This window comes from Brachyistius frenatus, unplaced genomic scaffold, assembly GCF_029030835.1.
Source record: "Brachyistius frenatus isolate BFR_SWC_R1_liver_20210118 unplaced genomic scaffold, ASM2903083v1 Contig_19, whole genome shotgun sequence".
Lineage (NCBI taxonomy): Eukaryota > Metazoa > Chordata > Actinopteri > Embiotocidae > Brachyistius > Brachyistius frenatus.
In genome coordinates this window covers 4,211,762-4,236,651 of record NW_027210618.1, presented here as the reverse complement: position 1 = coordinate 4,236,651, position 24,890 = coordinate 4,211,762, and the positions used below count along the sequence as shown (strand labels likewise).

The window sequence follows — 24,890 nt, the reverse complement described above, 5'->3', positions numbered from 1 at the left end:
GGTCAGAAATCGTTCCTGTGGGAATCATTTTTCATCTTAAGTATTTGTCTCGCTGGATGTAAATGAGGTCTGTTTGCGTTCTAAAGTTTCAGGGATTCATTTCATGACTTTCTTGTGTTGAACAAACGTAGTTGAGTGTAAAAAAAAAACGTTTCTCCACGTTTCAGATGAAAGCGTGAACAAAAACAAATCAGTCAACAGAGAGCTCTGTAGGCTACAAATGTCGTTTTTATTATTACTTTAAATAAGGTCTAAATAAAGGGACTAAAGACATGCTCGTGTGACTTCTTCCATTATCAAAAATATGGTATGGGGTGATGTCGGCAGCAGAAATCTATCCAGGGAGGGAAGCGTGCATCACAAGGTGAGACGGCTGTAGAGTCCATTCATCTGAAGACAGAACTTTGAAACGAGTCCCACCATCGCCACGGACGGTGTCGGATGTCAAAAGAGGGGAGGGGCGGGGGGGGGGGGCAGTGATTTTTAACCAAATGTCACATTCAGAAGAAGAAAAAACGTTATTTTTTTCTTATATAAAAACTGAAAGACCTGGATACATTTCTACTTTGCCCCCCATGTTTTTACTACAGAAATTAAAAAGCAAAAAGACATAAAGGAACACACAAAGGGGGCAAAAAACAAAACAAAAAAAAACAGCTATTGTATAATCAACTCCCTTTGGTAAAAACGGTAATAAATGGTCTTGCATTTGTCTTTTTCATATACATACTAACTTTAGCCATTTATCACTAAAGTCCACAGTAAGCTTGGAAAGTATTACTAGCACAACAACACAGATCTGTCATAAAAAGTCTGAGACTATATACAGTGTATTTACAACATGAGCGGCATGTGGACAGTCCTCCCAGAATTAGACGTGTGTGTGTGTGTGTGTGTGTGTGTGTGTGTGTGTGGTGTGTGTGTACAAGCTGGTGTATTGGCGGAGGGCATCTTAAAAAGGTTGACTTCCAGGGCGGCGAGGATTGTGTTTGTTAATAGAACTATATATAATATATATACACAACACATACACTGGAATACATGTCAGTATCTGACATTCACAAGCTATACAATTTTACAGTCTGAGACCAAACAGTGTTGTGAGGCTAATATTTTGTTGTTGTTGTTGTTGTTTTTGTTTGTTTTTTACATCAGATGCAGCAGCGCTTCTCTATGTTAACCCGACAACACAGTGTGGAGCTCAGGCACAGTTTCTAATAATGCTGCCATGTGTTTTGGAAAAGGAAATACGACCCTCTTTCCGTCTAGTGACGATACATGATTGTGATTTGGCCGTAACGCAGGAATGTCTGAACCAGACCTCTCAAGACTTTTTACCGAGCTCCCTCCAAACCTTCATTCTGGGGGGGGGGAAAAAACGAAACATTTTCCTCTTCCTAAATAAGTGCACTTGTCCATCGTATTGTTTTCTATGGATAACACTTTCATAAAGAAATCCCTGTACGATTGATTTCGATGGAGCTCTTTACTGTGATGGCTTCAGACGAGACTGGTCAGTGGAAAGCTCAACCGAAGCTCAGTTGCGATAAAGTACAAAAAGCACCACTCTATCTCTCGCAGGCTCACTGCTAATGTCGCAAAGCCCCCGTCGGAAAAAAGGCTCGAGGAAGTTTGGGACGTGGCTCCGAGTGCTGGTGAGAGCTCAGGTCTGCGACTGGAACACGGCCATTCCTAAGTTTTGGCACCGAAGGCCCTGCGAAAAAAATGGGCCCAGCTAAAAACGCTGGTAAAACATCAGTCATCCTGCCGCCCCGGGTGCAACACACACGGTAGCTAGCTTAATTGTGCTCCCATGTTGACCTTTAAAAAACACATTTCTAAGCCCTCATGCCTACCTCTACTCCTGACCTGTTTGACACGAGACCAACCCCCCCCCCCCCCCCCCCACCCCCACAAGTCAGTCTATGTCCCGTTTCTCCCCGCGGCGCCGCTCGGCTACGGCGCCTTGCTGGGTGTGCTGTATTTGACGCGGTACTTGTTGATGTTCCTGAAGTGAAGGACCTCCGGGTGGCGGCTGGTGGTGCAGGGCAGCAGGCCGTCGCGTCCTTCGCCCATCAGCCACTTGTTGGTGTCGGCGTTCATGTCGCGGGTGACGTGCTCTTTGACCCACGAGTCCACCCGGGCCTGGAAGCGTTTGTGCAGGCGCGTGCTCACCCTCTCATGTGACTGAGGAAAGAGGCGTTCCAGACATCAGCGAGTGGAAAATGACTTTTACAGAGAAACGTCATATTCAAATTAAATGCAAGTAACTCCACAAGTTCAGTACATAAAGGAACTCTCGGACTAAACTGGATGCAGTGTTCTCGGACTGCGTCAGTACCGTCTTTGTATTAGAGCTCCCCCTACTGGTGACTGAAAGCAAAACCACAGAGCTCAGCTGTGATGTGCAGTTTGTTACTTCTCGGTTAAAAACATGAAAAGACTCAAATCTAGAAACACTGGCTGTGGGCACACGTTTCAGACTGGAGGTTTCAGGTTGACTGGAAAATGTGTGTGTGTGTGTGTGTGTGTGTGTGTGTGTGTGTGGAGGGGGGGGGGGGACAAGAAGGAGGTCCGTCATCTGTTCAGCAGAGTATCTGCCATCATTGTGTTGCTCTTTACAGATGCATGCTGGGTGTCCAATACTGTTCAGCTCTTAAAGGGGTTGAATCAAAAACAAACTCAGCTGCGATCCAGTTGAGCTTGGAAACCGCCAGTTTGGAAGTGTTGGAGAAACACATTGAAATCAGGACGGCGGGGATGCAGAGAGAGGACGCAGCCAGGAAGTGATCGGTTTCATCGTGTTCATGCTTGCTGATTATCTTTAGATTGTATCGTAAAAACATTTGAACTGCCCCTCTGCAACCTTGACATTTCACTTTGGGCCTGTTTATTCTGACTGAGGCCTGGAACACACTGCCTGCGAGGCGTGTGCGTTACCTGTTGCTGCGTGGCGTCATTTTATTTCGCCGTCCATAAAATATACAGGGAAATGATCTGTGATCACATTTGTACTCCATAATCACAGCAGAAACACAGTTTAGGCTCTAAACATGTCATGACGGTACTCCGCCGCCTCCACGCAGCGTTCCTGCTCAGTTTGAGCCTTTGAAACATTTTGAAGTCATGCACGGCCACTGTAACGTCACAGTGTTCAGAGGTTTGATACAGTCTCCGAAAGGAGTAATCTGACATTTAAGGATTGTTGTTATATTATTATATTAGGAAGCTGATATAAATGATATAAAACTGGAACCATTCGAATTAAGCCAGAGAGTTAACTTAACTGAGTATACTAGAAATGAGGAAACAACTATTTGGGCTCAGTTTAAAGTAAGAGACATTTGGCTGCCAGCACCTGTAAAGCTCACTTAAATAACCCCTTAAATAACAAACAGTTTGCTCTGCCCCTGTAAATACAGGAGCAGCATAATATAAAATGATCTGGGACATACGATTGTCTGTTCTTTAATCCGGATTTATACTTGACGCAAGGGGTTAAATGCAGGTTAATGAGTGTTTGTACTGATCACTTATTATTAAAAAAAGAAAAGAAAAAGTCTTATAAATATATAAATATTTGACCTGGATCAAAGTACGTATATTTACATGCTTTGAATAGAAGAATGTGTATGTGAGTTATTTTGATGAAACGCTGACGTGCAGGTTTGAAGATGCTTAACACAAGTTTGGAAGAACCTGCTGAAGGACTCACTGTCATGTTCAAATACTGGATTTTTTTTTTCTTTCTTTCTTGAGTCACAGAGTTTTGTCCGTCTCAGCTCGACTGGATTTGAGACCAAATGTTTCCAAATGAAAAATGCCTGCATCTTTGCAGTGTTTGTAATCAGAGTAGAGCAGCATAGCACAATTATTCTAAACAACTTTCTAGAATCTTCAGATCTTTTCTCTTTTTGCACAAACACATTAAAGCAAATACTGATCATCTTCTTTTTTTTTTTTTAAAGGTAAGACTCAACACCCCTTAAATAACAAACAGTTTGCTCCACCCGCTACCCTGTAAATACAGGAGCAGCGCAAGAGAGGAATATCTCTGGCACATGAAGCAAGACAATAACTGGAGCTCAGTGAGGCCCCGAGAACACAGAAGCTGTTAAATACCTGGTGAGCTCGCAGCAGGGCGGTGCGTCGGTACATGTAATCCTCCGACTTAAAGACATACACCATCTTGTAAGAGTTGAGTTTGAACATGCACTCCATCTTCTCCTTCTCCAGGGACTTCTTGCCCCCCTCGCACGCCTCCTTGTCCAGCTGCTCTCGGCCCTTCTGGTACTTCCTGATCCGTCTCAGATTCCTGGTGGAGAGCGGAGAGACAAGCTAGTGACGGCCGGCGGGATGCGTTCGTTTGTTAATTTCATCAAATGGACTCATGTTGGACTTTCAAAGGACGAGGTGTCTCAGACGGCAATGATGTGACAATTCACCTTGGAAGGAACACGGGCTTCTGAGCGAGGTGCTCCCTCAGCTCAGGGGTGGTGGAATCTGGGTTCAAGTAGCGTCCGATGTAATCAGACCAACGCTGCAAACACAAACCAAGCACAAGTTCAACACACAGATTAGACACATAAACACTGCACCAGTATTACCAAAAGGTTGGCAACAGGTCCTTACTAGTGTTTCCACTCCAGCTGGAAAAGTGGACCTTCTTACTAGACAAAATGTAAAAACAACGACACTTATTTACTGTATATTAATAGCCCCATATACAGTAAACATGAAGATAATACTGCTTGTTATGAAATAAGCATGTAAATGACCAGTTTAACCCTGTTCTGAACTGAAAAGCTGGTACGTGTAATATGATATGAATAAGCCCTACTGTTATTATCAAAAATAGTTTTTAAATACTTTGCACAACTTTTTGGCTCTTTGGCAGGTTACCAGTCATCATAGAGGCTGTTTGATTAAAACTAAAGTGGATTGTAAAAAGCAGATGAGGATATTTACTTGCAGTTGAAGTTCATAATTATAATGTGAATTATTGATGAGAAACCTCTAAACCGGGCAGGTGAACAGTTTCTTACCTCGGCCTCCATGGGCTCGTCCGAGTTCTCCTCCTCTGTGTCGAGCAGCTCCACAGTGAGCTGAACTAGCCCTCTGTTTCTCAAAAACATCACCTGAGGAAGGGACGAGTGAGAGTGAAGTTTATCAGCGTGTTCGATGTTTAAAAAAAAGAATAAAACAAAAAAAGGATGGATGGTCCGGACGTCCTGAGGGCTCTGAGGACTGGACAAGCAGGGCCCTTGCCGCAAGTTCTCGTCTCTTGAAATCAGAGGTTTTCAAACTTTTCAGACCATCAGATCTTCTACCACCGAGTATCGATGTACACTTCCCACTGCAGATACCAACATGTTTTCATAAAAACAAATTTGCTGATTTAACCATGCAATGGCCTCAGAAAGGATCAACGACAACAACATAAGGCTACTTCCTGTCACTAAAAATCATCAGGGCTGTAGAAACGTCTGTTTTTATTCGACCTAGTAACCATTTCAAAATTTCTGCTTTAAAACCAAATCAACGGCTGAGGAGTCAAGTAATGGAATCACTGCTCCAAATAATTTCATGACTGTTTTTAGACTCACTGTATTTCACACTTCAGGGGAAAAAAAGACCAAGTTGCGTTTTGAGGAAAATCTCTGACGTTCCTTCTGCATCCAACTGGAGAGCACTGATGTCATTTTTCAATCCAAAAGTCGCCGTGGGTTGATTTGGTTTTAAGCCTTCATTTTCTAAACTGGATCTGTATTTTTCTTTTTTGACAAAAAGGGCTAAATGTTCAAAGTGAACCGAAGCTCTCAAAGTAGGTCAGGAAAAAAAAAAAAAAAAAAAAAAATGGTGCTTGTGGGTGGCAGGTGGCCTTCAGCAGCTTTACACACTGTCGGAGCTAACCGAGAGCAAGTGACAATGCTTGTTCTATTGTTGTAGGTTTGATTGGTGACTCAACCTCTACGACACTCTCAATTCAAAAGAAAGTTTCATCGAGTACAGATAAATGACTAAGATGAAACCTGCAACACTGCAGTTTACCTGCTTTGTGAACTCTTGTCACTCCTCGCCGAGTAAAAGGATCAAAATCTGACCCTAGTTCTTTCTCTTAGCAGACCTGATGCATCACACTCACATGTTTCAGCAGAGCACATCATTCAGACAGTGTGGGGCCAAAGATTAGTTTGAAATGAGTCAAATAAGGTTATCTAATATGAGATTTAAGCTGAAACAGTGTGTGTCTATCTACTGAGTAAGTAAAGGTGCCGTATGGTCCAGAAACGCTGTGGCTCACTGACGCTGATAAGATTTACTGTTGCATTAATGGTATGATGTCACATTATGATGTAACATTGCGCTTAATGTTAGTGTGGATGTAGACTAGGTGTCAAAATTTGGTACCGCATGACAAGGATTTTTAAAATTGCAGAAACTCCTAAAGCAATTGAATCTGTGCCGTAAAGCTATGAAAGTTCAGTACCCAGCTGTAGTAAAGGTGGGACATGAAGGAACCACTCCTGTAGCGATGTGGAAAATTACTTATAAGTACCTTTCCTGAACTTTAAATGAAGCAATTTCCAAACTTCAGTAAAATGATTCATCTCCCGTAATCACATGCCTTGAGCTCAATAGGTGTTCCGGTGACCTACAAAAGTGTGCCCTTACCTTGAAGCTGTTCTCGTCAGACATGAGCTGCTCGGCTTTCCTCTGATAGCTTGCCTCTGCAGAGCTCCTTGAAGTCTGCGTGGCGGTGGTTCCTCCGCTGGCTGCGTTGGCGCTCTCGGCCAGGTAGAGGTCCGTCACCTGGACGCAGATCTCGTCACTCACGATGTGCTGGAGCTAGAGGGAGAGAGGGAGAGAAAGCGTCGGATGGTAAACCACTAATATTCCAACACAAATCTGTAGGCGGGAGGCTAGATTCTTACCTGCCGGACGATGCTTTGGATGAGCTTGTCCATTGTGAAGGCGGTGTAAGCGTGAATGGTGAACATTTCCCTCAGCGAGTCCTCGTACTGAGAAGCCTCCATGTTCCCATCCAGCAGATTCCTCACCATCTCCAAGAAGGCGGAGTAGTAATCTTCCACCTCAATGTCCACTGGAGGGAAGAACGTTTTGAAAACACAGCGGGTCAACACACGAGAGAATCACTTTTGTTGTTTTGAATCATCAGTTCCACTAAAACCGAAGATAAAACTATTGATCCCCTTTCCGTGACATGTCTATATTTGCAATGGGCCGACAAAACCTTACATTATCTATAGGAGTAAAAGGAATGAGAATTAAGTGTTAAAGAGCAGGACATTTCATATCAGATCAACATAAACAATCTGACGATTTCTGCTCTTTTCTAGGGGTGCACAATTAACGGTATCAAAATCAAAATCGTGATTCCCGTCTCATCTCATTTCTGAATGCGAACGATGCCGCGTTTTCATTCGGGATATCAGCTGCATCAAAACAAGCGCTCCTACTCTCTCCCTCGACAAATGACAACGTGGCGTTACGTCACTTGATGCAGAACACGCTGCTAAATAAATACAACTTCATTGTTTTTATGTTCACTATCTGTTTCATGAAGCTGCTGCATTTAAGCTAAGAGGAACGTTCTCTTTCTGTTGATGTGCCAGTGTCTTGCCAAGTTCTGCCTGCCCGCTGAGAACTGCATGCATCTCGCAGGCCCGCGCACAGCTACAAGAAAAAATTACAAGACATTGTAATGATTTAGTAAAAATAGCAGGCCTACTGTTCACAAATGATGTCATCTTCTCTGTAAGGTTTATAAATGATGATCAATTGTGCTGATAAAACCATTTGGATTTGAAGTGTCATTATTGAGTGATGAGGGGTGAATGCATTTTTCCGGAGAAGTGATTGTAGCTGCTGACAAATGCATCTACTTTTATTTCAGCTCAGGTCATAAGAAAATGTGTGAAATTCACACTGTTGAGACAAAAGGGCCCAAAATATGAGAAACACCTGGTGAGGTGAATGTTTTTCTCGGCTGGTAGGCAGAACTCAGCATAACACCGGTCCTGTATCAGCACCTCCATTTTTTCGTTTTATTCTGTATCAGGTAAATAAGTCGGTTGTTACTCACTGGGCTCCTTCAGTCTCAGCTGGATGGCTGGATTGTCATTCTTCTCCTTCTTGAGCCCCAGGACTTCCCTCTCCCAGTCGCGCTCTCTGACTTCCTCTTCGATCTGCCGCTCCGCCTGCCCGTACAGCCGCAGCAGACGCGAGCACAGCGTCTGGTGCAGTCGCAGGAAGATGTACCAGTTGTTGTTGACGTAGAAGAGGTTGTAGGCGTCGTCGCAGCCGCGCAGCTTCTGTGCCGGCGTGTTGCTGAACAGCAGCTTGGACTTGGTGGGGCTCCCGCTACCGGAGACGCCGTTGTGCTTTTTGGACGCCCCTTCTTCCAGGTCCATCTCCTCTTCCTCCTCCTCCTCCTCCTCTACGTCCGACAGCTCGCCCCGCTGGGAGAACAGCATGTCGGGGATGAAGTGGTAGATGATCTGCTTGATCTTGTACTTGTCCTCCTTCTGAATGCTGGTCTGCCGCTTGACGTGGTGGATGATGAGCGCTGCTGCGTCCTCCAGGATCTGGCTGTCCTCGTAGGGCAGGGCCAGGTGGGGGCCCATGAGCGGGGCGGCGTTCTCCTCAGACGCCTGCTCCTGGCGCTGCAGAAGAGAAAGAAGACCATGTCAGATTGTGGACGCACAGAACACTCGATTCCGTGAGATGACAACCTGACAAATATCGGTCTCTTCTAAAGCAATTTACATGATAGAAAAACGTGCACTTGTTCCACCACATTCTAGAGCTACAGCGGGGGGGGGGGGGGGGGGAATGACCTCATCATAGATGCTTTCGATTTCATTCAGCAGGGACTTGGACCGAAGCACTTTGGTGTCGTTCTGTTTGAAGTTGATGCCTTGATGGTCGAGAGACTTGAGGTAATACTTCTCGTTCTGCTCCCTCCAGATCTTGTTGAAGCCTCGTTGGGCTTCCCGCCACTCTTCCTCCTTCGTCTTAAACCTGGTTCAAACGAAAAGCCGAATCAGCGAACGGGCACAGACAAATCTCTGAATGACAAACTAGTTAGTGTGGATCATATACAATACATAAACAACACAAGCATTTCATTTCAGTCCGCACTCTAACATTGTATTTACTTTTCCTTCCTGTGTAGATTACTGGCTTTATAAACTGTGGTTCATAACCTCAGTTCGGGCCCCAAAGAATCTGGTGGACACACACATTTAGCGCGTTATCTAAATCGAGGGTGTGTGAATCTAACGCAGTTGTGTTAGTGTGTGCGTAGTGTGTTCAACTCATAGAACAGCTTTATCTTAAATGAACAAACATTTAATGAATGAAAATAAGGTTTAAAGAAATATTCGTTTAGTGTGTACCTTTTTAACACGATGGGGACAGAGACAGCGGGGTTTTTCTTCAGGCCGTCGATGATGTCGGGTGCTTTGTCTCCGTATATCCTCTGGATGGCTTTGCGGTGAATGACATCCGAGGAGCCGCCCAGCGTGTTGTCTAAGCGGAACTTGGCCTGCTCCTCCGCAGACATGTGGGACAACTTCCGCTGTACCGTCTCCAGGACTCTGATGGTCGCCAGGTTGGTCTCCAGCACAACATCCAACTGGGTTAGAGAAGCAACAGCTGCTTTGATATCATTCGTTGTGCGAGCTGGCTCTTTAAGTTTCATTAAAAGGCTCATAATGTTCATTTAATCTACAACTGTTTGCCACATTGTCAGTTTGTCCATAGTATCTTAAAAATTGAAGCCGGGGCAAACGTGGTTAACCTTCTTACCTCAAAGCGCTCGTCCTCACACCTGTAGATATGCTCCTCGTACTGAGTCTTTTTGGAACTGACGAACGTGGAGTCTTCAGACCAGGAGGGGAAGGAGACCCAGGTGTCATTTAAGACCTGGACACAGCAGAAATATACAATGTGTCATATTCAAGCTGCTTACTACTATGGCGCTGAACTCAATTGCAATGAGGATGAGATGCATGCAAATCTTTCTCATTGTCCACATTTACACATTTTTGGTTTTGGAAATTTTTTGACTGAATAGAGCCAAAACAACAGGAGAGGTGTATTATAACTTTCTCGATGTCTCCTCTTCTTTGTAATTTCCTGTCTCACCTCTTTACAAAGTGGAGTTCTGCCAGTACACTTGGGCTGCTGGTAGCTTTTGGGCAGGGCTCTGTAACTGGAGCCGAGTCGCTTGCAGGAAGCATAATCGATCTCCATGGCGATGCCCTCGGTGGCTCGTTCCTTAGGGTAGGTTTCGATGTGGGACATTTCGCGATACCCCAGAAAGTTTTTGAACCAGTTGAACAGCTCAGGGAATTTTCTGTTTAACAAAATTGTGTTAAAAGAAAAAAAAACTTATTTCATGAGATATACAGGTTACCGTAGAAACACTCTTGACCAACGTGCAGGGAGATGACAGAGTTACTCACCCTAAAAAGGGCAGCACCAGCTGCACCAATTCAGCCCTGGAGATCACCTCCTGATTAAAGATGACCAGACAGCGCAAGAAGTTGTCGTAGGCCTCTGCACTTCGCAAGGCTTTTCGCACCTAAAACAAATTTCGTGTGTCAGGGTACTAAATACATAAAAAAAGTCTTTTGGCATAATTCAACTTTCATAACTGAATAGATTGCACTGATTGAGTGTTGTCATTATTTTTATTAGCAAGTTCCAAAGGAAAACCTTCAGATTTTCATTATTTTCTCTTCTTTCTATGATTCTATTTATATTTGATTTTCAAGGAATATTTTTCACACGCACTTAAAGGCAACAGATATGTAGGAAAATGATCTATATTATTCTCTTCGGTTGAGTGGGACTATTGACAGTGAATCCTCCGATTTAGTTGTGCCTTTCTTTTTGTAGAATTTACACTGATATTAAATGTTATTTCTTTCATTTACTGATTTAAGATTGCTTTCCTTTTTATTTAGGTTAAAAACCAACACGACACAAACTTACTTTCTCAAAGAACAGAGATTCTGTGCCGACACCATGTTTGCTGGCCTCTGCCACTGAGGAGTCTTTCAAATTCAGTAACTTGGGCTTCTTCTGCAGCGTCACCAAAACGGCCAAGAAAAAACACAGGTAGGATGGTTACAAATCTATTGACCAGAGAATAACAAACAAACAAACAAACAGTGCTTGACTAAAAGCTTCAGCAGTGGGTGAGAAAGTGTTGTATGTACCTTGATGGGGGGGGTGGTCCCTGGAGCGGGATGCCGGCGGATCTGGCAGCCGTTCTGATTGGGCCGCTGTTTGTTGTTGAGCTGCAGCTTCTTGGCGGTACCGCCGTGGTCGTTCCGTACGGACTCGGCCTTCTCGGCTGTGGTCTTACTTAACAGCTGTGGAGAACACACAACACCTGTTACGACAAAGGTGCACGAACATACGTAACAGGACTACAACTGCTGCTACTGCTGGGAAACACCCATAAAAACATTGTGTACTACTAAGTCATAGAGCCATAGGCGGTGGACAAACATTGGATGTCGCAATGTGCTGCAGATCTTAACCACACAATTGCATTATTTTATTTGTATTATTTATTTTTAAAGTTATCTCTAGTTACAGGGCAACTGATGCTGGATTTGTGGGGTTGATCCTATTGGGGAATAAAATAATTCTGATACTGATAAATTGGGCAATATTCTTTATGTACACCATATAAATATACTAAAACGCATTTCTTTACGATGATCCCTTATATATGGTTATCAAACAACTTTGACAAAAATATGCAAGAATATTGGAGGCAGGATATTTCACAATAAATTGTCCACACTGATATCACTGCACTGAAACTTCACTGGGAATTAAATAAATAAATAACTACATAGAAAAACACAAATGGAGCTTTTTTAAATTTACCTCAAGCATCTTTTTCTGCATTATGTTCTGTAAAAAAAAAAGTTTTCATATTGACAATATCAGCCAACATTTATGCCGATACTGATGTAAATATATGTGATAGGCCAATATAATCAGTCATGCTCTACTTCTAGTACACGTGCACACATGTGTGGAAAGTGGTCTATCAAAAGTAATGACAGTACTCACCACTGAACTGTTGGCGTCAGGGAGAAACTGCCCAAACTCGGACAGCAGATCTTCTTGGTTCTTGAAGAGCCTGGCCACCTGAGCGTACACCTCCTGCTCCGTCAGAGCCGGGGTGTAGTTCCCACCGGCCTCCTTAGCATTACGCTGCTCCTTCTGCAGTACACAAACACAAGATATAGAAAAGGTAGGTGCGTATTGGTACAAAAGGACTTCCGAAGCATCACTTTGAGTGTTATGGTCTCAGCGGAGCTGCTGACCTGGTATGTGTGCAGGATCTCCAGGAAAGCTTTGTAGATGTCGGGCTGACCCTGGAAGCGGTTCTTGATCTTGTTGACGTAGTTGATGGCGTGGTTGAACTCAACAGGCTGGTTGTTCTGCATGGGCGGGCCGGTGGGGGTCCCGCTGACAGGTGGGTGGAGCTGCATGGGCGGGGAGCGAGGAGAGGTGTAGGCGGGGATGGACGGATTGCTCTGGCTGGTTGGTGTCAACGCCTGGGGCTGAAGAGGCTAGAAGATGAAAGAGGGTTTTTTTTTTGGGGGGGGGGGTTCGTTAACCGAATGCTTCAGCGCAAAACACTAGACTTTTTCTTTTTTTACTTGAACCAGACTATACAGAGATAGGAATAACAGGAAATGTTGTCCATCCATCGGTTCCCTGTCTCACCTTGCTCATCTTGGCAGGGGTGAGCTGCGTTAGGAGGGGGGGAGCGGTGGTGGTTGCAGCAGACGGGAGCTGGGCCTGGTGTTGGGTGGCTGCTCCCGTTATGGGGATGTTCTGGACTGAGATGCCATGCGGGGTGATGTGGTGGATCTGACCGGGTGTTGTCACGTTGACGAGGTCGTTGGTCTGAACCTCGATCTTGTAGCCTGGGGGCAGGAAAGTGTTGAAGCCCATGATGAGGTCGGGATGACCTTTGAAGAGCTGTGACACTCTGCTGATGACGCCAGGAGTGTCAATACTGTAAACACAAAAACAGACAGAAGGAACTTATATCCTGCTGTACCTCGGATGTGACTCGATACGTTCCAAAGTGTGCAACATTTCAAACATTACGTGTTTTTTTTTTTTTTTTAACAAAAGCAAGAGCAGGTTGTATCCCATGAACTTTAGATTCTACTGAACAAATGTTTACTTCTAACCGCCAGCTGTGACCGTGTTACAGACTGGTTGTTCTTAGCAACTTGAGACTGAAAATATGCTCATTATTTTTATGCAGGAAAAAAACTAAAGTTTTCCAGCAGTGAAAAACCTTTCATGCATTTTGTGACATTGATTTTTGCACTTTGTTGAGTTTTATGGGATTTATTAGCACTACAATTGTAGAAAATGACAGAAATTGCAAGTTCAGGCATTATTTTTAGGAAATAGTAAAGAAATATAAATAAGTCATCTCTTCCTGTGATGGTAAATAAAGTGTACATCACAGAAATAACTGAAAATAGTTCAGATCTCATCTTTTTGTTACTTGTAAAGTACTGTAAACTTAAACAACACTGAGCTCCAAGTTACATCATGATTCTTGGGTAAAAAAAAAAAGTAATATAACATTACAAAACAGATACATATTACATCCTCTATAAAAAAATTAAAAAATAGGTGCGTTTTTGGAGATTATACGAATTTACACTCAATGTATGCACAAAAACAAAGTGTATTGTCTTACAATTGGAGAGCTATATAAAACTCATGTAATTTAAGACATACTGAATGATGAGACTGGTGCAGGGAAGTGTGGTGATTGGTAGCCTGTTTTTCAGGATGAGACCACATTTCCCTTAAACCGCCACTTCTAGTTTTTTCCAGTCAACTGACATGTGGTTTATTTTGAAGACGAGAGGGGAGGTTAGAGAGCCTTACTGAATGTAAATGAGGAGTTTTTCTGCTGATAAAGACAGTTTAGTTTTGAAAAGTTTACTTTGTGCGGTACTGCCTTCAGCAGAGCACTTTTACTGCAGAGAAATTGGAGGAATTTTGCATAAATTGCACGCCCCAGAAAATATTACCCCGATTAGTTGTATTTGCATTAATTATTAGGATCAGGATTACCTAGAGGAACTTGATAATACTGTATAATGCAAAGAAATTGACAGGGATTTGTGACCTCAAATATTAGTTTTCCTTTGCTATGTATACTAGAACTGCACAATACAAATGAATGGTTCCATGTCGTTGCTGCCCAAGAAGGACCAAAAGAATAAGAACACTGAAAAATTTACATTTTGACCAAAAAACATTGGCTGTGCAACCTGATAACTCACATTATGTGTCTGTAAAATCAAATAGTGCCTCACCTTTGGGACTTGAACTCTTTCATTATATCTAAAAAGTCATTGTAGACCTGAGGCTGATTGCCAAACTGCAGTTTCACTTGATCCAAGTAAGACAAAGCATCTTCCACCTTCAGGAGAGAGAGGAGAGAAAGTCAATTTCAACTAACAATCTGTTTTTCCTCTACATTCAGTTTTGGCAGCAGAGCCCTGATTCTGATTTCAAACTAAATTTTTACACTAATATACAAGAAAATTAATTTAAAAAAAAAAGAATAGCAACTAGTGTTTTTGCTCGACTTGAAATATACAATGGCCTATAACTTAATAAAACTTGACACACACATAATAGAAAACAATATTTAAATCCCAATTTCTCTACAGCACAGTTTTGGTGGGTTGGTTGCTGCCATGTGAACCCGACTGAGCCAAACTTCTTTGGAAATACATATCCTCGACATTTGGATCTTTTGCAAGGGATTTAAGCTCATGGCCTGACTGACTAACCTTGAGCCTCTGGAACTGCTGCTGACCCTGTGCACAGGCTTGAGGAGCAGCCGTATGGCCGTGGCCTGACATCACTGAGGGCCCGTGGGACTGGACTGCCGGGCTGTGGTGGTGGGACCCCCCGTGGACAGCTGGGCTGGGAGTGTGCCCATGTCCGCCGCTGTTCTGGGCCACGGTGGGGACCTTAGGAAAGCAGAGACATTTGATCAACATGACGGCAAAGAGTAAAACTTCAGTTGAAAAGGTTTTGACGCCTGTCACTGTGACCTTGTCATAAAAAAAATTATAAAAAAAAAATCGCCACAGAATGAGAGCATGGCAGTTCATCTTGATAAAAAGTGAAAGCTGCTGACAGAAAGTCAAAAACAGAGCCTCAGTCTCTGTATCTGTCAGAGCTGAAGACACTCTAAGAATTAAAAACTCCTCAAAACGAATGTGCGATGGACAAACCTGTACCTGGTATCCCTGGGGGACGGAGTACTGGACACCTGCTGTGGGCTGCATGTTCTCAGACACGGCCTCATACACAGCTGGAGCCGGAGCTGGAGCAGGGGCCAGGACACGATGTTGGAAAGCCTCCGCGTTGCCAGCGAGGCGCCGCTGCTGGGACGCAAAAACAGTTTCCTGATCCTCCAGACGCCGCTTCATTATGCACTCATACTTGAGAGCTGAGAGACCTGGGAAGAAAGCAGCAGATGGAGCTTATTTCACAAAGGTAGACCTCTGTCAAGTTATCAGAATCTATTAAATCAGCCTCTTTGTTTCTTTCAATCATTTCTTAAATAATATGGCAATCATTCTTTTTTTACTTTTACTGTGAATTTATGGACACACACTGTGCCAGATAACCACTTTTGTTGTTTGACTGAGGCAGAAAGTGTCTACATAGTCTGTGGCCATAGATCTAATGAACATCCAAAGCTTTTAGCAGCATAGAAGCCAAAGAGTTCACAGGGGTCTACTACATGGGGCTGTATTGATTATTGACATACGATGGTGCACATGTCAAATAAAACGGTTTTATTTTGTGTCATAGTTTGTAGACTTTTTTTTTATATATATATATATATCAGGATCTACACCAAAGTTGCAGTGACAGTCATTGCAGACTGATTTAAGTGTCAGATTACATTTATGTTTAAACTTGCCAGTGTTCTTTGATTACAGCTTTTAAATTGGGAGTATTAGCTGCTTGTTTTAGTTCTGTGATCATAAATTTAAAATATTCAAATTTTGGACTGCTGGTTGGACAAAGGAGGCAGTTTGAAAACATCCGCTTGCAGTTGTAGAAAATTGTAGTGGGCCCCTTTTTTGTGTGCTATTTTGTAAAAAAAAAAAAAAAAATAACCAGCAGGTTAATTGATCATAAAAACATCACTGGTGTGAGGGAAGTGTGCACCTTGGGAGTACTTATGGAAAGTTAGGACAGCACCCTGAAATGGTGAGGCACAGCTTTGGTTCCTTTTCTGGAGTCTGTCTGATGTTTTGCTTTGTGAATTTTTGCACCTCTGACTGATTGCTTTCCTTCTATGGATAAGAAGGCAGAAAAATGCTTTTGTTAAATAAAGGTTTTCCCTGTGAAAACCATCACACGAGATTTAGGCAGTGGTGGAAGAAGAATTAAGATCCTTTATTTGAGTAAAAGTCCCGATACAACGATGTAAAAACACTATAACAAGTCAAAGTCCCACATGATTTAAAAAAAATATATAAAATAAAATTAAAAAATATATATATATATACGAATATTAACAGTAAAAGTAGTGGTTTGCTCCCTCCGTCTGATATATTTTTACATATGACATCAAAAGATTATTAATACTGAAGCATCAGTGCGTTAGCAGCGTGTTACTGTTGTAGCTGCTGCAGGTGGAGCTCGTTTGAACTACTTAGATAGACTTAGACTCGTGTGTTGAAATGAACTCTGCTGCTCACACGTAAATGTAATTGAAGCAATATACCAGTATCTTATCTATGATAAACATAACACTCTCAATCGGGCCATTTCACGTCATGCAGAGGATTTGTAAGTTACTATAAAGTAGCATCAACTGGAAATGTTCACGCCTCAAACATGTACTTGAACGAGAGAGTACTCGTTACTTTCCACCGCTGGATCTTGGTTTAAATAAGACAAAGAGTAGAAGTATACAATGCACCACTGCACGTTACGTAAAAGCTGCCACCCCACCCCCCCTCACACACACCACCACCTAATTTCTGTCTTAATGCTACTACTACCTGAGCGAGCAGCTCACTGCTGCAAAAGTGCATCCTGCACTGAACGTATAACGTCCAAGTGTCCGCAGCCAATGAGACGCAGACAGCCGACGTCACCGATGCAACACACAGGTGCTGTGTGGGAACGTGGAAGTCCGTCTGCCATTCACAACTTCCGCCAGACAGAGACAACTTCAAATCATTTGAATGAATGGCGTTTTCGGAGGAAAAAAACAAAAACAAAGCGAGAAACTCACCAGCTCAGAAGAAAATACCTCCCGGAGCTCGTATTGTCAAGCAAAACAAACAAAAAAAGCGCCACAATGACAAACCGAAGCGCCGCCGCCGCCTGCTGCTCCTCCGACAGTGTTGGAGATCCGCTCACCGACAAATCCTCTCTGAACAAGACACCGACAAACAAAAGCGAAGCTGCTGTATTGTTGTTTTTTTATATATATATATATAAAAAGATCCAGTTGACTCGGCGCAGTAACGTTAAAGCCACCGACGAGCAAGACGGGAGCTCCGGTGCGCTACATGCTAGCAGCGAAACCCGCCGTCCGGTTCGCGGCCTACAAAAAACGCACAAAGCACCGGCCTCGAGTTACAGCGCGACGCCCGCCATTTAGAGCGCGGCACGGGGAGTCCAAGCAAATCCCCCCGCCCCGCAACCCCACCCCCTCCCCCCGCTTCCGTTTCAAGCAGGTGAGCGCGGAAAGCGGCCGCCCCGACGGCCCTCTTCCCGAGCACCGCGCCCGAAGCACGTCCTCGTGTTGAACACCGTAACTTCGTGTTTGCGGCTCGACGGCGGCGGAGAGCTGCGTTAGCTCGGAGCTAATGTAAACAACATGGGCAGTCCGACGCCGGAGCGCCGTCCTGGGGGAGGGGACGGGAGAGAGAGAGGGGGGTGGGGGGGGAAAGCACATGCAAGCTCGGCACCAGCGATCCGGTTGCTGGAAAAGGCTATCCACAACGAGGACGGACTACCGACCTGCGAGCCTGCTCGTGTTGAAGTTGATCTCCGAGGGAGGAAAGTGTGAAGACACGTTTGGTTCACTCCGAGTGTCTGCTAGCAGCAGGTCGCTAGCAGGCTAGCTGCGTTAGCTCGCTGAATGAACTCACCTCCCGAACAGCGAGCAGAAGTTCGCAGGTGACGACTTGATAATCCGTTATTTTCGGGTTAACCGCGACACCTCCTGACTTGGGCGAAGGTAGCAAAGCAACGTGTGCGTGTGTGTGTGTGTGTGTGCGTGTGTGTGAGCAGCAACTTATCAGCGGCGTGTGACTTAAAATAAACAACTCGTGCAGTTGGCTGCAAAGTGGAAATCTCCCCGAGAGGAAAACAATCTCGGTTCGGTGAGCTGTAGGAGGGGGCGGGGTTTTCAGACGGAGTCCCGCCCCCGGACACACGCTATTGGTCAGTTTGCTCAGCGGGACCACAGAAGGGCGGGGCGACGAGTTGGGTTGTGAATTTGAAGTGTCAATCAAAGGGTTGATCGGATCGTTACCGAGCACGCCCATTTTGACTTGACTTGAAGCTCTCTGAGTGGAGCCTCGGCTACAACATGAAAGGGAAAATGTAACAACACAGTCACGAGAGACCAAATCAAAAGCAGTTTCTCAGCCATTAACGTATTCATAGTTGCAAACCCTGCCAGGAAGATGTTTGAAGGAACTAAATAGAGTTTATCTGGTAGAAATGTTACGTTAAGTATATTAAGTCCAGGATGTTTTAACCTGTTTTAGAACATTTTGACAGAACATTTTCAGTGGATGCTACAAAACTGAGCCTTTTATGTTTTGTTTTTATTTTGGATACAACACAGCTGATTGATTTCCACTTTTCTAAAAATAAATCTGAGTTTTACAGCTCAACTGTAAACTGTAAAATTAACAGTAAGTCAAATCAGTCAGGAGTTATAACATTTTAATGACAACATAGTACACGAAGATTGGGGTCATATTTATGACTTGATAAAAAAAATGAAGTCTGGTTCTCTGGTAGTGCTGCCTTTAAACAAGCAAACAATGTTGACGTAGTCTGCAATGTTTCATTGAATTATCCCTGTTCATTCAGTGATGAATGCTAATTGAGTCCACTTATACAGCCACAACTTTGACTTGATTTTATCCCCTGGTATCATTCTGGTGATGTACATATGTACGGCCCGATTAACCTCTTTGGGGACCGCAGGGCAAAACTGTACCGGTCCAAGTTTCCATTAAGTATAGTGCACTCGGTGCCCTATATAGCAGCCTCATGATATTTTACTTTAAGACAAGGAACAGCCAGGAATCCCAAAGTGGAATACTGGTGGCAGGTTTTCAACCTGTTTGAATTATGTTTGGGGGGAAAATGGACAAAGTGAGCATAATATACACATCTAAAAATAACCTATAAGAGCTACTTTTTGACACTCTCTGCAAAACAGGGCCACAAGATTGTGAAAGAATGCTTTGCATTTTAGGGAATTGGTTTACACACACAGTTGCCAACCTTGTTCAGTTGGTAAAGCAGTTTTACACGTGACGATTCACTTCATTGTTTTTTGCGCCACTCTTTAACCCACCTCGCTTTACAAATAAAACATAATCCATAGAATTTAACTTCTGCTATGTGCCTTTCCATATTTTGTTTTTCTCTGCTTCTTTGAGTGTCCTTTGGTTGTTGTTTTTTTTTTTTACTCCGCTGCAATTTCCCATTGAGATTCATAAAGTAATCCATCCATCCATCCACCCACCCAATGAACGTATTGAGACCTAGCTCCAAAACTAGCCACTTCCTGGATTTTGCTAACACGTGACTTTGTAGGAGGGATTCTGGCCTTTGCACTTCGGGTCCCTCCCATGGATGGATTATGCAGACGTTGCAGCCAATCACTGCGTGCAACCGTCATTACAAATCCCCAAAAGGTGGAACTTCCAAAATAAACCATCGCCCACGACAGGCGGAGCTGCAAACACCAGCCCGGGATTCCTCCTTCCAGCCCAGGCAGACGATTGTCAGCAGCGACCGTAGGGTGCTGCACACACGCACACGCACACACACACACACACACACACACACGCAGGGCTCCAATATCCCGACTGGCTTTCCCCACGTAATTTCATGCGTCTTCACAACAGCCGTGCGCCAACACCGAAAACAGCATTCGATCAAAAATACGCCAAAAACTAAACGCACGGTAAAAGACTTGTTTTCTCGGCTGCTTCTGAAGTCAAGTTTAGTGCAAAAGCACGAGCAGGCTGTGGAAACACCCCCCCCCCCCCCCCACCCCTCAACACCGCGCCACACGGCTAGGGAGATCAACTGGCCCCTGCACACTGTGCGTCGGTCGACGCTGGCTGCACACTCCAAACAAAAGGCTCAAAAAAACGCATCATCTGGTCATTGCAGCTTTAACACAGCAACGGCGGACGCGGGGAAGGAGGGCCTCCGTGGCAAACACGGGATCTTTTCAAGGAGGCAAGACCCGATCCAGTTGCCCTTACTAAACAATGCCAAAGTCAAACGAAACGGGAACTACGGCGTCGCTGTGTGGAAATATCGGCGCGACGGAGCCACGCCATTCTCCGCCTCCCCCTCTTCACCCCCCCACAAAAAAAAAAAAAAAAACGCAGCCGAGCAGCCCCATTTTGCCCGCTGAGAGGACCACGGAGCTTAGGACAAATCATGTTTTTTTTTTGTTTACTTCAACAGTCGGGAGTAAAATGTCTAACCTGTCTCCGCACAACAACTCCCTCCCCCCCAACCGATCCATTTGCAAACAAGCGTTACATGCTCACACAACGCTGCAGACAAAATGTTTCCACTTCCAGACAGCAGGGTGCCTCAGATGGTCACCACACAGCCCGGGGAGACTGTTTACTAGCCGACACAATGACGTCCTGCAGATTTGACCATCTACCACGTTATGTTTTTGGCTGCTCAGTTGCCGTTTACGAGCATAAAAAGACGCCTTCAATTCATTTCAGGTTGCAAAAGGCGCGACAGACAACAACGCGCTTTCCGATTCTTAATAACCATCGCTCGGTTGTTATGGCTGAAAGAGTTTTTTTTTATATTATTTAGTTTAAGCAGCTGTTACATACCCAGGAAAAAGACTCCTTACTCCGGATTCGTGTTTGTAACAAAACAGTTGGAGACGCCCCCCTCCGCTGCCATTGGCGCACACTCCAGTCTACGTCACTTTATTTTGAATATCACCCGCTAAAAGCGAGGCAGCGCCACAGACACAGCACTGTCTCCATGAGATGGAATCTTAAGTCCTGCCTGGCACCTTTATCCTCCGTCTTTACACACCAGAACAATTTTTTTTTTTTAAATCTATGGCAGCGGTGGACAATAAAGACCTTAAAGTACTTGTACTTAACTGAGATTTCACTTCTCAATCACTGTATTTCAGAAAAAAAGTTGGCTACTTTACTCAATAAATTTCTTCAATGGACAATATTTACTGTGCAGATTAAGACAAAATTGCCAAATATATGATCATCAAACAACATATGCATTGTAATAGGCCACATAAAACTACCTGGCACGTGTAGTAGGTGAAATTAGGGCGACCTCTGTCGTAAAGCATCACCAATAATAATACAGCAACATGTATATGACATAATAATATCTAACTGTAACCTAAAAGGGGCCAGTCCACATTTTGAGAACTTCTGATGCTTCAACTCAGGCTTTCAGTATTAATATAAACTGCCAAATACTTTACCTATAATCAATTAGTTGACTTGTCTGTAAAATGTTTAATATATATTTTAAGTATAGCATTACAATTATAATTCAAATATAGTTATATCTTTTCTCTTGTTATAAATATAAAATGACTTATCATTAGACTTTGGTTTAACTCAAATAGTTGTCTTTATCTTGAGCTGTAAATTTACAAAAACCTTTGCATTTGTAATACTCCATATGCAACCATTAAACTATTTATGGAAAAAAGTGAGGAACACAACATTTTTTAACCATTCCAGAAAATCTCCTCTGTTCAAGGCATTTTCTATAGAACACAATGGTGAAATGAAAAAAAAAAAACCTATTCAAATATATTCCTCATTGAATGTTGTTTTAACTGAAATGATGAAAAATACACACATAATGAGACTATTTTCCTGAGATTGACTGACTGTGATTTCAGAATACTCAATTTAAGCATTGATGTACCAGGCTCCTTAATTCAGTCAAAGAAAACCCCACTCATTCTTAAAAATCTTCCTGAAGATCCAAAAAGTGTTCCTTTGATGAAATCACGTGCAGTGTAAGATTCTGGCAGTCATCTTTTTGTCCAAGGTTATAAATTATATCGTAAATTCTGTTTAGGACTTAGTGTTTGACGTCTGGGAGAAAATTCTCCCACTGATTCTTGAGGCTTTATTACATTGAGCATCACAGTGAAGTACAGTAAGTCTCAGGCAGAGAAACAGAACGTTTTCAGGCACTTGCTCCTGGATTGATGCGGCCGTGGATTGAGCCGAAGCAACACAAATACATTACATAGAATTTTTGTTTCAAAGTTTTTCCCCCTGGTTTCAGCCTTATTGTTTTATGTGGTAAAGAGGATGATTAAAGGTCCCGGGTCTCAAATGAACCTTCCTTGTTATTGCTTGGTCTGTGACCACATCATCAGGTGGAGGATTTAGGGGCTTTGATGCAGTAACACGTGTAAACCTGCCTCACAAACATTGTTATAGCAATCCTTCAAAAGTGCTCCAATGCTCAGATGAAATTATAAATGGGATTTAAAGCTTTTCCTCAGCTGCATGGTAAATGGAGATCTATTTTAAATAGAAGGGATATGCACACTGAATCTCACTCTCAGTTAGCTTTGCAGCTGCAACATACAGAGCAACAATTTGCCCTGAAGACTTCATACCACACCCCAAAATAAGCATCGTTGATAGAAAAATACCCACACATGGCTGAATTCAGCTCCCAGCATGCATCACGGCTGCAGTGTTTCAGCATACTGGGAGTACACATCATTTTATGGGTATTTCCTTTCCAGTGCTGTTGCTTACACAGCTCACTCTGGCATGGTGGTAAACCCTTACAGCCTGGCTAAATGCACTATTTATTGAGTGGATGCAGCAGTTTGGAAGCGCAACCACTACCGCTGTATACTTTAACAGAAAACGAGTGGTTTAAGTGCCTCTAGCCATCAGTTCAAATGACATGTAATCATTACCCAGGCTTGTGAAGAGAGGTGAATTAAGGTCACTGTATATTAGATGGCTTGAAATCTATAGTTTCATGTGTGCATGTAAGTCAGATCAATACTGGATCTTTGGTTAAGGCCAATAAAAATGTCAAAGTAAGAAATGCAATAACTTATCAGTCATTATTATCATTTCATTCATTTATTTTTTTACATATAGATAAATAATAAGCTATTAAATGAATTGTGAATCAAATATTTATAGTTAACTTTGATATTCCCTCCTTTTATTTTGACAGATGTTTACTTGGGTTGAGATTTGTTGACTACTCATGCCATAGTATTTGATTCACATTATTTGTATCCACATTTGTGACTCCTTCATGCATTTATTCAGGTATTTCATAGTTGTCAGTGTCTGCTGTACCCTGAGAAACTTGATAACAACACTCACTTATGAGAAATTAAAGCTAAAATTGCTAAACCGTTTTGTACGGAACCCCCAAAGGGTCACAGTGAGAAGATGAGTTGTTTCACTTAACTTTCCCCTTTAAAAAGCTGTGAATCGGAAGCTAACTTCATACTTTTGGTTGTTACGATTACGGCTGGGACACATTAGTTTTAAATGGTTGTAACACAAACTGTCATAGAAGTACTGCAGATTCAAATAACAACAGCTATATTTCCATATCACTACAGACTGAACCACAGCAGCAGCCAAAGTCTGAACAATAACCATATACCGACAGCCTCAGCTGTCACAGCGGGCAGAGCAGCTGCAGCTGGTCCCACAACCAGAAGTTCAGTACTGTTGGATATTCGCATTTTAAAATGAGTGAGCACTAAACGCATCACGTAAAGTGTCACATCATCCAGAGTGTTTCTTTTAACTGGCAGCGTGTTGTAGCTGAACCGGACCAACACAGCAGTTCACGAGGATCAGAGCAGATGAATGCAAATATACGCACGGTGCAGATGGAACGGAGGAGGAAGTGTATCACAAGAGAACACAAAACATATTGCGAGGGAACGCAAAAGTCCTCAAAAAGATTATCGTTGGCAAGCAGTTGACTATTGAGACTATTGATTATTTGGAGTCGCGTTTCTGGACACTAAATGCATACAAACCCATTATTCACTCATTTTGTTTTGTCTTGGTCTCCATCAACTCTTGAGGAAAATATCTGGCTCTGTAGCGGCCTTAACTTTGCGTGTCCACCGTTTACTGCGAGGCAGGTAATGTGCAAGGAGTGTTCCCACCAAAAACAGCAACTGTTTAAAACTGCAACTAGAAGTGAGGTTAAGAGCAGTTTGAGTGTATTCCGTATTAACAGAACAAAATTCACTGCATTATTGTATGGGTCTGAGCACGCTTCATTGAGGATGGTTTCCAGTTAGGTCTAAGTGTTGGGTTAATTTTGAACCTATTGGAGCAACCTTTAACCAATCGGCTTTGTCCACCATAGAGGATATTGTGTGCCAAAACTCTACCTCCGCCGCCATTGTTGGACCTACTTTAATGTTATCGCACTACTAGTTGCTAATTGGTGCGCTTCAGAGTGGCTGAGCAAACCTTCATTCAAACCGAATTTCCAGACTATAATAA

General features: G+C 43.3%; 1 protein-coding gene across 8 annotated transcripts; it reads right to left on the bottom strand.

Moving 5' to 3' along the window:
- Positions 1-205: 205 nt before the first annotated feature.
- Positions 206-21,243, bottom strand: sin3aa (SIN3 transcription regulator family member Aa). 8 transcript variants are annotated; one of them, XM_069695363.1, is made up of 22 exons: positions 21,210-21,243; positions 15,348-15,574; positions 14,898-15,080; positions 14,415-14,521; positions 12,787-13,081; positions 12,381-12,629; positions 12,124-12,276; positions 11,935-11,961; positions 11,253-11,408; positions 11,026-11,115; positions 10,494-10,612; positions 10,174-10,384; positions 9,835-9,951; positions 9,423-9,661; positions 8,862-9,045; positions 8,108-8,687; positions 6,936-7,105; positions 6,676-6,849; positions 5,046-5,138; positions 4,446-4,540; positions 4,123-4,315; positions 206-2,187 (listed from the first exon to the last, which is right to left on the bottom strand). In XM_069695363.1, the coding sequence occupies exons 2-22, from the start codon at positions 15,543-15,545 to the stop codon at positions 1,957-1,959; spliced, it is 3,864 nt and encodes a 1,287-aa protein (XP_069551464.1). In that variant the 5' UTR covers positions 15,546-15,574; positions 21,210-21,243; the 3' UTR covers positions 206-1,956. The 8 variants fall into 8 exon arrangements, with proteins under 8 accessions (XP_069551464.1, XP_069551463.1, XP_069551467.1 ...); XM_069695362.1 differs by lacking the exon at positions 21,210-21,243 and adding an exon at positions 18,240-18,594; XM_069695366.1 differs by lacking the exon at positions 21,210-21,243 and adding an exon at positions 18,240-18,594 and having other exon boundaries at positions 15,354-15,574.
- Positions 21,244-24,890: the final 3,647 nt, after the last annotated feature.